The sequence below is a fragment of the Equus caballus genome, chromosome 18 (assembly GCF_041296265.1).
Source record: "Equus caballus isolate H_3958 breed thoroughbred chromosome 18, TB-T2T, whole genome shotgun sequence".
NCBI lineage: Eukaryota > Metazoa > Chordata > Mammalia > Perissodactyla > Equidae > Equus > Equus caballus.
Genome location: NC_091701.1, coordinates 50,212,576 through 50,229,567, shown reverse-complemented (window position 1 = coordinate 50,229,567; position 16,992 = coordinate 50,212,576). Strand labels below are relative to the sequence as shown.

General features: G+C 34.2%; 1 protein-coding gene across 9 annotated transcripts in view; it reads right to left on the bottom strand.

The window, feature by feature from the left end:
* The window catches only part of UBR3 (ubiquitin protein ligase E3 component n-recognin 3), a 222,596-nt gene that overhangs the window by 78,695 nt on the left and 126,909 nt on the right, over window positions 1-16,992 (bottom strand). For all 9 annotated transcript variants that reach the window (XM_023623102.2, XM_023623103.2, XM_023623105.2 and 6 more), the window contains 2 exons: window positions 11,776-11,925; window positions 4,332-4,465 (listed from right to left, as the gene is read on the bottom strand). In XM_023623102.2, the coding sequence (XP_023478870.1) occupies window positions 4,332-4,465; window positions 11,776-11,925 (284 nt within the window). The remainder of the gene's footprint in view (window positions 1-4,331; window positions 4,466-11,775; window positions 11,926-16,992) is intronic.

Here is a 16,992-nt window from a genome sequence, read left to right as displayed (position 1 = left end):
TCCAAAATCTATTTAGTCCCCAAATAAGAAAATTAACAGTTACTCTACATCATACCATTTTCTTCACACCACAGTCTTAGTTCCCAAACCATATGGATTCTATCTCCTAATTAACCCATGATTTTGGCCTCTCCTCTTCATTCCCACTATAACATTCAAGTCTGTATCATTTGCTGTGGGGGTTCTTAAAGTTTCTTAACTGGTCTCCTTGACTCCAGTTTCTTCTCTTCATGATGCATCCTCCAAATGTCTTTCTAAAGTACAAATTCGGTCATAAGAATAACCAAAAAATTGTCTTAACATTTATAAGGTTTTAATATAATATACAATAAAGAAGGGACCTAGATTATATAAGCAAACTACATATCCTTTTAAATTTGTTTTATAAGTGAATTATTTTCATTTCTTCTTTCTCTTAAATCTCTAGCTTCTCTGCTAATTCCTTCCTTTCAACCTACAAACAGGCTTAGATTTTTCCTCCTAAAATAATTTTCCTTCAATTTTCACTTGGCCTCTGTCAAACAGCAACTGGTCTGAACTTGAGTTCATCCTGTAGAGTCTGCAGTAAACAGATGGCCAAGCCAGAGCAGTATCAGGCACCAGGTCTAACATGAGTGACAGCATATAACGAAAGACTTGAGAGCCATCAAAACTGAGTAAATCTTTAAATTTTATTTTTAATTGGAAAGAAATTTATACATTATAATGTAAGATGACCAAATCATCTTTAAACAATAGTAAACAAAGTTCCAATATTAAATCAAGACTTTTCATGAGCATTTGAAAGCATGTGAAAATAATACACAGCACACTTGCCAGCCGATTTAAAGATGTGCAGCAGCACAGATCAAATACTCACAGCAGGCAAGCTGGCTTTTACTGCTGCAAATCAGAAAAACAACAGGAGGCCTGCTCATCTCTGTTTTACATTTTGGAGCTGCTTGAAGCAGAAGCTGATTTTGGTGTTAGATCATTTTAGAATGGTTGGTAGTCTGTTAAAAAACAAGCTGCTCTCTTTGGCAATGTATTATAAAAATGTAATTAATCTTTCTTTCTAATAAAAGCAGTTAGCTCTTAAAACTGAAAATAGTAAGTCATTTGTCTATATAACTGTTAGATGTCTTATTTGAATCTGCTAGATTCAAAAAAAGCAGGAAAACATTCCCCAGTATGACACTCTTATTTTAGGAAGACTTCAAAGATGTACCACCACTGTGCTAAGTGGTTAACATTGAATCTTCGCAACCTCAATATTTATTAAAACCCCTTACAGTAAGTGGTGCTAGCCCTTTTTACAAAAAAGGAATGGAAAGTCTACCAAGATCACTCAGTTATAAGCGGTACAGTCCAAGTTCAAACCTAAGTCTATCTGACTGCAAAGCTCTGGTTCCCTCCCTACTGTGTCATCTTTCTCATACATAGCACTTCCAGTTTCAATAGTAAACGTACTGTCTTCCATGACTAAATTCTGTATGTCAACTCTGTAAAATGCATTCATTTGATCTGAAAAGAGCAGAATCTACACAGACTAATTCTATAATCAGTATCAGTGCCCACTGATAGTAACTCTTCTGCCTATACAGTCTACATGGCTACAAAACTCTGGTACTTTATGCTAGAGTAATTCAGTAAGAAATCCAGTAAGCATCTACAACACACATAGCATGTAGTAGTCCCTGAGGAGATTATAAAACAAGTGTAAGAAACAGCCCTAGACCTCCAGAGGCACACAGTCCAGGGAGCATACCACATATACATAAAACAACCATTATGAAAGTACAGTCATGTGCTACATGATGTTTTGGTCCACAATGGTCCGCATACATGACAGTGCTCCCATAAGATTAGTCCCACATAGCCTAGGTGTGTAGGCTATGCCATCTAGGTTTGTATAAGTAGTGCAGGGGAGGAAGAAATTTTCCTCTACCCTTCTAGGTTCTTCTGGCAGGTCTAAGAATTAAATTGACATGAAACAGACTAACAAGAAGAAAAACAAAAGTTTAATAACATGTATACAGAGGAGAAACCCAGGAAAACCGAGTAACTCATCAAAATGGGCAAAGCCCTCATCTTAAATACCATCCTCAGCTAAAGACAAAAGATGTTGGGGGTGGGGAGAGTCAGGGACTTCAAAGGGAAGGAAGGCAATTCACAGGTAGGTGAAAAGGAGCAAATGTTTGGAAAACAAGTGGTTTTTTGGAGACACAGAAACAGAAGAACACAGAGGGGAGCCCAACAAACAGATTTTTCTAGTTCCTTCCTGTCTACCACCTACTTCGTGTTATGCCAAGGTGATAGCTTGCTTCCAGAGACAAGGTTTTTTTTAATCTAAATTCTTTTAGCCAATTAAACGGGAGGTAACAAGAAAAACTTTGAGTCTTTTGTTTCTTAAAAATAATCAGCCTGAAATGTCCTCATGTTAAAGAGATACATTTTAGGTGGCAAATATTGTTCCTCTTCAGTACACTCTATGATGTTCACTTTATGTTGCATTTCTCAGAATATATCCTCATCAAGTGACACATGACTGTACACAAAAGTATTAATGTAGAAATAAAATCTCACAATCACTAACAAAAACACAACAGAGATTCAGTCCAGTTCAGAGCCTTTTTACAAAGAAGATTTTTTTTCTAGAAATGAAATATTATTCTGACTGCAAGAAAGAGATACCTCACTGTTTCTCTCCTTTATTAGATCTCACCTTCCCTCAAAATTATTTTGCTCTTAAGTCTGAGTTATATTTTGATTAAGTTATTTTTCTTTTCTATTTGGCTTTGAGATTCATCTTTTTGATCAATCATTTACTCTAAAGTGATTCAAAATGATAAAATTAAAAGGATTATGGCAAGAAAAAATTCTAAGTAAAAGTAATAGCAAGTTTCTGCAAAAGCAGAACTTAGCACATAATTTAATGATTTTCTTCAAAATGAAAATACTTATTGGTATGTAATTAATAAAGTAATATATATATATGCTGCAAAAAATTTGAACAATAAAGAATAAAGAAAAAAGTGTGAAAGTGTATATGTGCATACATATGTACACGTACACACACACACACAGGCTTCTTTCTCCAAATAATTATAATTTCATTGTAAAGCCTCTGAAAATATATGGAAGCATAGTTCTCATCACCTAACCCAAATTGGCTAATAAGGCCTAACCTGAGCCCTCCTAAATGGGCTAGTTTAAATATTAAAAACACCAATTTACATATACACTGACCTTTATTATATACAAAGAGATCTAAAGAAATTTCTAGCCTGGTGGGTTATTGCATGAAAGACCATTACAAGCCCTATTTTCCAGATGAGGAAATTGAGTCTTAGCTTATTTATTTGGCCAAGCTCATATTGCTAAGAAATGGCAGAATCAGGACCAAACCCCAGTTTTTCTGTTCTGGGATTCTTCCTACTCCACACAACACCCCCCTAACTAGAGCCATCAGCTCCTCCAGAATCCTCAGTCCAGACCATTGAACTACACTCTACTCTGACTCTTATTACTAGGTCAGTTACTGTTTATTCTAATTAAATATTCTGTCTTCCACCTATCCCACTAGTTTCTTCCATTTAAACCAGTGCATTGTGGGCAAGCAAGAAGTACATTTGGGAATCTGTCAAGAAAATCATCTCATATAGCTAACTAAAAATAAAGCTTTATTTATTTTTTGAGAATTTTAAGTTATTAACATATGTTTACTTAATTCAAGATACAGTAGATCCAAACCCAACAGATCCCATTTGATAATCCACTCAGGAAACATTAAAAGCGGTACAGAAATTATACAAACAAGCTAATGCTGCTGCTACTAAATAAATAAAGTTGATCTTCCCAACACTTTTAACACTAGAGTGCTAGAGCTCCTAGATGCAAAGAGCTGGAAAAAAAAAATCTATCAAGTTCACAAGAAACCACGGAAGTCATAAATTAAATCTGCCCTTAATTTACACTTAAAAAGCATCATGAGATTTTATTGTATATCTTTAAAGACGTTAAAAAAGGAGGCAAAAATCTTCATAAAATATTCATGCCACATCTAAAAGTTTTTATAGAGTTAATACTTATTATTCCATTGAATTGAATTTGTATACCTCACGATATTCACCATTTAAAACAAAGGTATTACATTTATAACCTGAAATTTGTATTTATTAACAGATTTCCATTTATTTACTATCTACATATTAATTTTTTTCCTAATAGACTTGCAGATTCCAAATCAGAATGATATCTGGCAGGAAAAAAAATATATAAAGTAACACTCCAAAGGGAAATAATCCTCAGTTTTGCAGACAAAAATACTATTCAATAAAAAGAGTACTTACGTCCTTAAAATAACGCTGCAATAATGAAAGCCTCACGTCATGAACTGCTGCACATGTATCCCAAGGGTAAATCTGCTCTTCTTCAGTGATAGGCAACTTTTTTGGTTCAATGTTGTCACGGCACTGCCCCAAAACTACATTCACAACAGAGAGAAGGGCTCATTAAACCAACATATATATCCGATTCGCAAAGCTTCATTAAGTTTTCCACTATTAGAATATTTTTAAAGACCTAAAAACTAAAACGGTATTCCAGTTTTCTCCTACAGAATAGATAAAGCTTCAAATACGCCAATATTTATTTTTTAAAAAAACACTAAAATATGACTATAAACTCATGGATGGATGTCGAATGATTTCCAAAATCTGTCCACTAAAAAAGCCTAGAAGGTATGACTCTCCAGTATCAATAAACTTTATTTCTAAATATATTATTTTTTACTTAAAGGAAACAGATACTTGGATAAAAAGCTGAGTCCAGGGTTGGAAAAAGTGCACGGTGAGCCTGGAACTGTGTGTAATAAAGAGCAAGGAGGTATTCAAACACTGAGGAAGCAGGTCATAAGGACCTAAAGGAGTTACAGATAACACATTCATTCAAGCAATGAACATCACGTAAAAGAGTAAATTGTTAGAGTCTCAATGTATCATCCCAAAGGTTACCTACCACCTCAACCAAGCGATCAAACTTGGCTGGCATCACCAATAATGGGACAAGCTGTCTCTATGAGCCTCCTGATGTGATGCAATGCAAAGGAACATCATCTGTATAATGCCATTGACAAAAATGTTTAACTTGAATCTAATAATAAGGAAATAATCACACAAATCCAGAAAATGAGACATTCTACAGAAAAACTGAGCTGGACTCTTCAAAATTTTAAAAAGCAGCTGGAGAAACTGTTCTAGATTAAAGGAGACCAATAAGAAATGACTAAATGCAATACGTGATCTTTGGTTGCTTCTTAGATCAAGAAAAGAAAACACCTGCTTTAAAAAATACTGGGACAATTGGGAGAATTTGAACATAGAACATTAGATGCTTTTAATATTAAATTTCTTGGGTATGATAATTTACTGTGGCAATATAAAAGAATATCCTTGTTCTTAGGAGATACATTCTGAAGTATTTAGGGACAAAATGTCATGCTGTCTGCAATTTTCTTCTGAAAAGTATGTGTGTGTGTGTGTGTGTGTGTGTGTAGATGAGAGAGAGAAAAACAAACAGGGCAATTCATTAACAATAAGTGAGTGTAGGTGAAGAGCATTCAACTTTTCTGTATATATAAAACTTTTCAAAACGAAAAGCTAGGGGGAAAAGTATACAGCAAAAGGGGATAAAAACCTAAGATTTTATAACTGTAAAATATCAAAGCACAAAAAAGGGAGTGGGGATATAAACATACAGTGCCACACATTACTATAAGACTCAATATGCATGGGAAAAGCCATTCTTAGGGAAGGGACTATCAGGTGGATCACTGGGGGCCCCAACTTTTGAAGAGACTTATAGCAGCAGCAGCAGAAAGAAGAGACAGAAGCAGGTAGATGCTAGCAACTAAAATATAATTAGTTACGATGTATAATCCTTTTAATATGCTGCTGGATTTGGTTTGCCAGGATTTTCTTGAAGATTTTTACATCTGTATTCATAAGGGATATTGGTCATTCATTTTCTTTTCTCATGATGTCTTTACCTGGCTTTGGTATAACGATAATGCTGGCCTCACAGTATGAATTAGAAAAAAAAAAAAAAAGAGAGAGGGAATACTTCCTAACAAGTTTGAGAAAGACTGGAGTTAATTCTTTAAATGTTTGGTAGCATCACCAATGAAGCTACCTAGTAATGGGCTTTTATTTGTTGAGAAGTTCTTGATTACTGATTCAATCTCTTTACTTACTTAAAGTCTGTTCAAATTTCCTATTTCTTTGTGAGTAATTTTTGGTAGTCTGTGTGTTTCTAGGAACTTATCCATTTCACCTAGGACATCAAAGTTGCTGGTGCAAAATTGTCTGTAACATTCTCTTAGTCTTTTTTATTTGTTAAGGTCTGTAGTAATGTCCCTACTGTCATTTCTGATTTTAGTTATTTGTGTGGTCTCTTTCTTTCTTAGTCAGTCTAGCTAAAAAATTGGTCAATTTTGTTGATATTTTCAAGGAGTCAACTTTTGGTTTAGCTGATTCTCTCTATTGTTTTCCTGTTTTCTATTTCATTTACCTCTGCTTTAATCTTTATTATTTCTTTCCTTCTGCTAGCTTTGGGTTCAGCTTGCTCTTTCTTTTCCAGTTCCTTCAAGTGTAAAGTTGGGTTATTGATTTGGGATCTTCTCTTTTTGATGAGGAAAACTGGCCCTAAGCTAACATCTCTCACTAATCTTCCTCTTTCAGCTTGAGGAAGACTGACCCTGAGCTAACATCTGTGCCAGTCTTCCTCTATTTTGTATGTGGGATGCCACCACAGCATGGCTTGACAAGCAGTGTGTAGGTCTAAGCCCAGGATGTGAACCCATGAACCCCAGGCTGCCAAGCAGAGTATGCAAACTTAATCACTACACCACCGGGCTGGCCTGGACTTCTTTTATAATGTAAGCATTTACAGCTATAAATTTCCCTCTGCGCACTGTCATCACTGCATGCCATAGGTTTTGGTATGTTGTGTTTTCATTTTCATTTATCTCAAAGTATTTTCTAATTTCACTTGTAATTTCTTCTTTGACTCATTGGTTGTTTAAGAATGTGTTCCTTAATTTCCACATCTTTGTGAACTTTCCAGTCTTCCTTCTGTTATTGATTTCTAGTTTCATTCTATTGTGGTTGAAGAAGATACGTGAGATGATTTTAATCTCTTTAAATGTATGGAGACTTGTTTTGTGGCCTAATATATGGGCTATCTTGGAGAATGTTCCATGCACAATTGAGAAAAATATGTACTCTACTATTGTTGGATAGAGTGGTCTATAAAAGTTTGTTAGATCTAATTGATTTACAGTATTGCTCAAGTGTTTTATTTCTTTTTTTGATCTTCTTTCTGTCTAGTTTTCTATCTAATAATAAAAGTAGGGCACTGAAGTCTCGACCTATTATTATAAAACTATCAATTTCTCCCTTCAATTCTGTCAATTTTTGCTTCATATATTTTGGGTCTCTTCTGTCTGGTGTGTATGTCTCTAATTGTCATATTTTCTTGAAGGATTGACACATTTATCAACATAAACTAATATCCTTCTTGTCTCTTGTAAAAATTTTTGACTTAAAATCTACTGTGTCTGCTATTAGTATAGCCACTCCAGCTTTCTTTTGTTACTATTTGCATGGAATATCTTTTCTCATCCTTTCACTTTCAACCTATTTGTGTTTTTGGACCTAAAATGTCTCCTACAGAGAGTCTATTCAAGTATTCTTTATCCATTCTGTCAATCTCTGCCTTTTAATTGGAGAGTTTAATGAATTTATATTTCAAGTAATTACTAATTTACAAGGCCTTATTTCTGTCATTTTGCTATTTATTTTCTATATGTTCCTCAATTTGTCCATTACTGCCTTCTTTTGTGATTAATTGAATTTTCTAGCATACCATTTTGATTCCTTGCTTGTCTCTTTTTCTTTTCATTTTCTTTTCTTTTTTAATTTTTTCTTAAGTGGTTACCTTGGGGATTATAATTAACACCTTCACTTTCTAACAATCAAGTTTGAATTAACATCAAGTTAGTTTCAATAGTATACAAAAATCTCTGCTCCTTTATAGCTACACCTCCCCTCCCCTCTCCACCCTTTATGTTTTTATCTAAATGACTGCATTTTTCTACAGATGAGAACATTGGTACTTGATTTAAAAATCTCAATCTGCAGTTCTTTCAGATTTAGTTCCTTCTTACTACATATATATATATATATATATATATATATATATTTTTTTTTAAGATTTTATTTTTTTCCTTTTTCTTTCCAAAGCCCCCTGGTACATAGTTGTATATTCTTCGTTGTGGGTCCTTCTAGTTGTGGCATGTGGGACGCTGCCTCAGCGTGGCTTGATGAGCAGTGCCATGTCCGCACCCAGGATTCGAACCAACGAAACACTGGGCCGCCTGCAGCAGAGCGCGCGGACCCAACCACTCAGCCACGGGGCCAGCCCCTACATCTATTTTTTAAAGAACTATGAAGATAAAAACACTGACTTTAACTTTGGACTTTAAATTTTGCAAAGATTATGAGGATTAATAGAATGGAAAGATTACTAATATTGTATTCTTCTCCTATGGAGAACTGAAGCTCCCAAAATGAGGAATATTTACAACAGGCATTCTGCACAATAGTGAGACGGCATATAAATCAACACCTTTAGACCTTATCACAACTGCTATAAAGGCTCTTGATTTAAGCACTGTTCTGAAGGGTTCCTAATCTAAGGTCTGTAACTCAGCACAAGTCAAATGTTAGACTAAGGGGAGAAAGCATGGGACTTTTCCTTGCTACATGGTTTCAAGAACAAGCCAACAAAGAATCTGTGGATACAAAAAGGATCTAGAGCAACAATCACACCTCGCACCCAGACTGTGGTCTCTAAATACCATTTTCTACTAAAAAAAAAAATAAGACTCTTAGAGAAATGGCTGATTTCAGGGCAGGAAATGTATCAGACAAATATGGTATAACATGCCATACCAGAAAATGTAAAATCTCAAGTCTACAAGGTTTATGTCAAAAGGACTCAGGAGATAACTTGAAGAGGCTCTCACTGAACAAAGATGGAAGAACGTGAGCTGAACAAGAATTAACTGCAACAGAGTTCTTAATGATACAAAAAGTACTAATTAATTATTTTTGGAAAGTGCTAAAGAACCACTACCTCAATATTTTGAGGACTAGTAAATAACGGGAAAGAATACACTCTGTATTCTGCCTTTCATGTACAATCTATACCTCAGAGTAACCAAATAGTTGATGAGGTGAAATTTCTTTTATAGAAGCATTTCAGCTAATAAAGAAACATGAAAGAGATTTTGTGATCCTTGATGAACTGGTGAATCTAGGCACTAATCATCGTGCACGGCTAATATCTCAGAGAGAAAACAGGGTGGACAGAGAGGAACATGTTAAACATCAGCGGATACGTTCAGCAACATCCAAAAATGCTCTTCAATAACCCAACTTCTTCAAAAAGTAAGATGCATTGGGGGGGGGGGCGACAACAAGGGAGATAAAAAGGGAATCTATTAATTAAAAGAGTACACGGGGACCCTACAATTATAAATAAATTAATTAAACAAAGTAAATTAGAAATGATCGGGGAATTTTGAACACTGACCAGGTGTTTGATGGTTCTGAGGAAGTAATCACTTAGGAGTGACTGTGGTTATGTTTAAAAACAAGTCCTGTCTTTTTAACAGAAACAGTGAAGTATTTACAGATGACATTACACGATGTCTAGAATCTGTTTCAAAATAATTCTAGAGAGAGGGAATACGTAAGATTAACCACAAGTTAATCACCGTTAAGACTGATGGGGACGTGGAAGTTCATTTTATTAGTCTCTTTACTTTAGCATATAATTAAAATTTTCCATATTCAAACGTAAAAAGAAAAAGAGAAGAGATCTAAATAAAGAAGTCAGAAGTAAGGAAAAAGTAAAGAGTGGTAAAAGGCGGGAGGATATCAGTGACCGACTGAGGCTCAGAAAGAAAGCAAGGAAACACCCAAAGTTTCCAATTAAAATCACTCGAGGGGCTGGGCCAGTGGGATAGCAGTTAAGTTTGCACGCTCTGCTTCAGCAGCCCAGAGTTCACCCGTCTGGATCCTGGGCATGGACCTACACACTGCTTATCAAGCCATGCAGTGGCAGGCATCCCACACATAAAGTAGAGGAAGATGGGCGTGAATGTTAGCTCAGAGCCAACCTTCCTCAGCAAAAAAGAGGAGGATTGGTGGCAGATGTTAGCTCAGGGCTAATCTTCCTCAAAAAAATAAAATAAAAATCACTCGAGATTTAATGCTTTTTAATGTTAGTTTCTTATTCCTTTCCTTCTATCTTTAAAAAATAAAAGAGCTACGGTAGAGTGGAATTATCAATACTAATTAGTTTTATAGTGTACAAAATTATTAAAAAGGGATTAAATGAAGTAACAAGTCAAAGCAACTTAAAAACTATAAAATAATGAACAAATAAAAGTTTAAAACAATAAGAACATATGCTTCATTAGGGCAGGGATTTTGTTTTGTTTCTTATTAGAATAGTATCTGGCATCTAGGTGCTCAATAAATATTTGTGGAATGAATGAATAAATAAAACATTAAGTTGATGATTATAAAGTATTTGGTGAAGAAGTTATGGATAGTCAAGCAGCAATAATCTAATAAGCTGGTTTTGTCACAGTAGTAAAACAGAGAAGTAGCTGCAAAAGTAGTCAATACTCCCACACATTTCCTTTTTAGTAGGCATTTCTGGTCTTGGCAGCTCTACTCCAATGTCCTACTCCACTGGGGTTTCCCAGATCAATTTCATTTTCAAACAAGAAGAGTAACAGGAGGAGACACTAATTTCCCAGGCACCATATTAGATCTTTTTGCCTATATCACATTACTTAACCAACATAATCCTCTGAAGGCAATATTATCTCTATGTTTAAAAGAAGGCAACCAACTTGGCCAGATTATGTCAAGCAATACCTATATTTGAACTCAGGGAGTCTTTTATATCTCTTTCCATTTACCATGCTAAATTAGGGAGTAAACACCCCGGGAAAAAAGTGCTCTGAAGAAATATGTAAGAATTTTATTTTCTCTTTGCTTCATACATACTTCTGTTGAAAAAGATTGAATTCATAGAGACTAGAGTGTGTAAGAGTTATCAGAACCTCAAAATACTTCAGTATGAGAGAGGATGGAGAGCATTCAGACAAATCCTTCAACTTTAAAAAATATTTTTTAACTATGGATTGGTAAACATATCAATCAACAGCCTGTTTCAAGAATAATTGCTTCTAATAGTTCAAGAAATAAGGGCATGGCGGGGGATGTCGGTGGAGCAGTCAGAACACACACAACATTTATCGATTAAGTTCACTGTCATATGGGCGAGCTTCATGGTGCCCCAAAACAATTACAACGGCAACATCAATGATCACTCATCACAGATCACCATAAGAAATATAATAACAAAAAGTTTGAAATACTGCAAGAATTACCAAAACGTGACATACAGACACAACCTGAGCAAATGTTATTTGAAAAATGGTGCTAATAGACTAGCTCAACACTGGCTTGCCACAAATCTTCAATTTGTAAAAAACTCAATATCTGCAAAGTGCAATAAAATGAAGTATGCTTGTATAGATTGATAATTATATCTAGACAAAGATATAACTTTCATTTAATACAGATATTTATTAATCTGTTGTACATACTTTGGCTCTAAAATGTTCCCAATGAAAAATTACTTTGATTTTACCTGAGGATGCTTGCAACAATACAACCAATCCCGTAGGTCGGTCTTCAGAGGAGGGGCCACTCTGTCCACAAATAACACAATCATATACTGCCTCAGAAATTTGTGGTTCTGCTGCGGTTATCTCCATGGGAATATCATTCTCAGGAGAATCTGAGGAAAAAAGTTACAGCACTTAATTCCTAAGGAGGAAAATCTCTCTTCAATGAAAATGTGAAAAAAAAACAAGTACAAATAATTTTGAGCTTCAATAATAATAAAGTTATTCAGTAAAAAAAACTATGGAAAAATTACCTTTCTAAAGTAAAATGTTTACTAAGAAAGAGACACAAAAATGCAAATAGTTGATATAATGAAAGATTTTAAATAATATATGGTCAAACATACTTCTGATGTTGTATTATTCACATATAAAATTGAAACCAAAAATACAGAGACAAACATATTTGTATCAAAACAGGAAACTTTAAAATACTATAATTCAAGGAAACAGGGGAGATTATTTGTTCTAGTTTTCTTTGAGGTACCTCATAGGGGAAATTTATAATAACATGGCAGCCCTTGGAAAGAAATGGCAGTATTTCTTAGGAGATAAAAGAGGAACAAACTACTTCTCCTTTACTTTCAATTCTAGTGATTTATCTTAGCAATAATAATCAATACATATTTATTTATGTAAGGAAATCATTTAGATATGACCATATATATTAATAAAACAGAACTACTACAGAAAGTAACAGTAATCTTCTGGCAATATAATGTCATTAACAGCAAGAAATAAAATATTGAGTCAATAATGATTTTCCTATAGACTTTTAAATTCATGAAGCTGTGATGTTGTTCATAGTGGCAAAGAAACGAGTAGAGGGGATTGGTAAGACCAGGGAAGGAGAAGTGATTAATGACATGCTTGAAAGATAGAGGCATATATATAAGTACATCATAGAAATAGGGAAAGAAAGATATACAGTTTAGATATATTTTAATAATTCATAAAGATAAACATATATTTAATATTTATTAAGAGAAGTGACAGGAAAAGGGGCAGAGACCTAAAATAAAACTTTGGATAATGCCCAGTATTAATGGAAATAAAAAAGAAGCCAATAAAGAAATCAGAGAAAAAAACAATACATGAATGGAATCCGAACGAGAAAACTCAATGTCTATGAAAATAAGATTAATGGGTCAAACTGAAAAGAACATTTCAAAAGAAAGAAAGTACCAGAGGTCATTAAGATCTGACATATGATTACTTTGCTTTTTAGGGAGAAAACTTTAGTAGAGAAAAGAGGGAGTGTGTCTGATTACTCTCAAGTTCAAATGAGAATACGGAAATCACCTGACAAAGTGTCATAAAATAATACAGTCTCATCTTAAGTACCAAAGAACTAGAATTCATTAACTCTATCTCACAAGCAAAGATCATTTTCCTTTTTTTAGGTCTTGGTAGAATCAACTTGAACACTCCAAGGAAATCCTAATACCAAAACGCATTATCAAAGAGGCTGCTAAGTCACCTTTTCCAGAGTTTTGAAAAGAAAGGCTTGACAATTTTCTATGGTGATACAGTGGTTAAGGCACAAAAATAAAATAGATGACCTCTTTTTCATGCAAAGTGATTTTTATTTGAATTCTGACTTTAATAATTACAGACACTAATGTCCCTTCCTTGTTTTTCTTCAAGAAACTAAAAAGATCATGGTTTAATTCTTTAAAGATGAGGAAAATCACCGCTTCTGTATATTCTATAATGAATTAAAATATATTATTGGCAACTTATGATTGATTCTGTCATTCTGGTACTCAATTTTGAAATTTTAGTTAAGATTTAAAAAGGACCTATGACCAAATTAAATGCTTATATTTAAATGCTATTATTGTTTCTCAGCTATACATAAAGATATGGGAAAATATTAATTAACAACACTCTGTTCTAAAAGAAGCCAGGCTCAAAGAGTACATATTGTATGTAAATGGTTACATAAAGAACAAAAACAGGCAAAATTAATATATCCTATTAGAAGTAAGGATACTGGTTACTTCGGGAAGAGGCAGTGACAGAGAACATGAAGGGGATTTATGGGATGCTGGTAATGTTTTGTTTCTCAATCTGGAAGCTGGTTACACAGTGATAGCCAGTTTTTAAAAACTCAAACAGCTCTACAATCATGATAAATGTACTTTTCTTTGTGTATATTTCAATTAAAAAATGTTAATGCATATTAAATGAACAGTTCAACTAGATATTTTCTGCAGTATTATAAGATACTTAATTCTGTCAACTGTATGCACACATCAACATCTGTACACATTTTCCACACCAAAAAAATCTAAAAGGGTTATGTCCTGCAAATTGATGCAATGAAGAGACTACAATGATTTTCTCTAGGTAAACTAAATGAAGACAGATGCAAAACTGAGAGAGTAATAGTCAAAGACGGGAAATTCAAGTGCTACCAGAAACCATACTAATAATGAAAACACTTATAAATAACCCTTCATTTCTTAAATCCTACTTTGTCTTTCAAAACAATTAAAATTTAATGTGTCTCTGTGTAAAATTGACACTTGCCCTTTTAAAACAAAAGTGCCTATTTTTAATCATCATAATTAATATTATTACACAATAGGCAAAAAAGATGAATAAAGCAATAGTTAACTCATCTATGTAGTTTTACATGAACAGAAAAGAATCTATCTGAATTAAGCAGGTGATTCTTTTGAAAGCTATTCAATCTGCCAAAGTTCTGTTTACAATCACTGTGTTAGAATGACTACAAAATAGCTCCAATTCTCCACTTCTTTCTGTATCCATGATCTTTGCAATGTGACTTCGCAACTCCTCCCATCAAGAGGTACAATTTATTTTCCCTGCTCTTTATATATGGGCTGGCCTTCACTGCTTTAATCAAGAGAATGTGGCAGAAATAACAGTATGTCTTTCTAAGACTAGGCCTCAAGTGATCTTGCATGCTTTCTCTCTTTCTCTCCCTCTCTCTCACAACTCTGCCACCTACAGGAGAGTAAGTCTGGACTAGCCTCCTGGAGAAAGAGAGCCCACATGGAACAGAGCCAAGTCGTCCCCCCAGCTCAGGCCAGCCCTCAGTTAACCAACCAGCAGACCACAAATCCATGAGTAAGCCCAGATGAGATCAGCTAAGCCCCTTGCAGAAAAGTTTGGTCCAAATCAGCAGAACTACCAGTCAATCCACTGACTCATGAGATAACAAATGATTATCGTTTTATATCACTAAATTTTGGGGTGATTTGTCACATAGCAATTGCTAACTAACAATGTTTCGACCGTATGTTAATTACAATATGTAATCTTCCAAAAGAATTGCAGAACTCTGCCTTACTATGTGAGTCTTGAAAGCTAACATTCAAAGTGATAAAGGTGTTTCCATTCAGAGTATTTTTAGTTTAAGGGAAAAAGTCATTTTCCAACAATAGCATTTTAATTATCATCAGAAGGAAAAGCTTCAGCATTCATAAATATTACAATTCTACTTCACGAGTTTACATTATTACATAAAATTTCTTATTCTAATATTGGTTAAAATTGCTTAAAGTCTATTTTTCACATAAAATTAATCGTTAATTACAAACTAGCATCTGCCTTTACTTTTAACTTTTACATTTATGAATTCACTGGATTAATTTAAACTAAAGCAAGTATTTGGAAAACAATCAAATATCTTCTTGCTGCATGTTTTGCTTTTGTGTTTATGGCATTTTGTGGATGAACAGAGGAAAGAATAGATAATGACAGGGATGATATATTTAATTCTCTCAAAACCATATGAAATATATTTTTGTTTGAAAACATTAGGCCTCCCCTGGGGAACAGTCAACTGCAAAACACAAATATCACAGGGTAAGGTGTGGTCTGCAGCCCAGTGCAAGCACCGAGAATTTTCTTTATTGAATAAATTGATCCAAAATTATAAGTGTTTTATTTGGTTTTAAGAACACTAAGCCACTTTAATTTTTACCTACAACTGAGAAGTACTTACTGGTAACCTACTAGACCACAATACCTTTTCTTTTTACCTACTAGAGTAACAAAAATACAAAATTTGATAAAATATTCTAATGACAAGGATACAGGGAAATTGATACTCTGACATACTCGGAGAGAATGTAAAGTGGTACAAATGCTATGAAGGGAATTTGGCTATATCTAGCAAAATTAGAAAAGCATTTACTCTTTGACCCAGCAATCCCACTTCCAAAAACCTATCATACAGATACATTATCCAAAAAAAGAAAGATATATGCACAAAGATATTTGCTGCAGTACTATTGATATAGCAAAAGACTGAAAATAACCCAATTGTCCAGAAATAGAAGACAATTTGAATAAACTATGGAAGACTTGGCCATACCACCCTGAACGTGCCCAATCTCATCTGAATAAACTACAGAAAATCTACAAAATGCAAGACTATACAGCTAGAATAAGGGACGAAGAATATCTCTATACACTGCACGGTGGGATCTCCAGGATATAATGTTAAGTAAAAAAGAGCAAGGTAGAGAAAGAGTACATAATGTTATCAATTACCTAAGAAGGGGACACTGGAAATATAAATATTTTCATATCTCAGTATAAAATATATAAACATATTTATATCCCCAATCCCCCTTCTTACATAAATGGTAGCACAGATAAGTAAATATATGCATATTTGTTCATGCTGTTAAAAAATAAAGGGATAAACCTCAAGTTGAACTGTATAATTAAATAACAAAATAAACAGCTGCCTCCACAACTAACAATAAAAGTCAACCAAATCCTGATCTATGCCAGCTCTTGCTTGGACTATCCCACTTTTCAAAAGAAATCTTACAGGATGGGTACTGTGGACAGATCCCATTTCTCCTAGTATCTCTTGCTCCTTCTGCTAACAACAGGCCTCAGTTTTTGTTTAGGATGATCCCCTCCCTCACCATTTGCTTTTAATTCACGTGTTTTGGGGGGAGCTAACTAAGAGAGGCACATCAAGAATTTTTGCTTCAGCTATTAGAAAAGCAGTATTCTTTTCATTCTGGTTTTCTTTTTTTAAAGATTGGCACCTGAGCTAACAACTGCTGCCAATCTTTCTTTTTTTTTAAATTTTTTCTTTTTCTCCCCAAAGCCCCCCAGTGCATAGTTGTATATTCTAGTTGTGAGTGCCTCTGGTGGTGCTTCATTCTGGTTTTCTAAAAAATAAA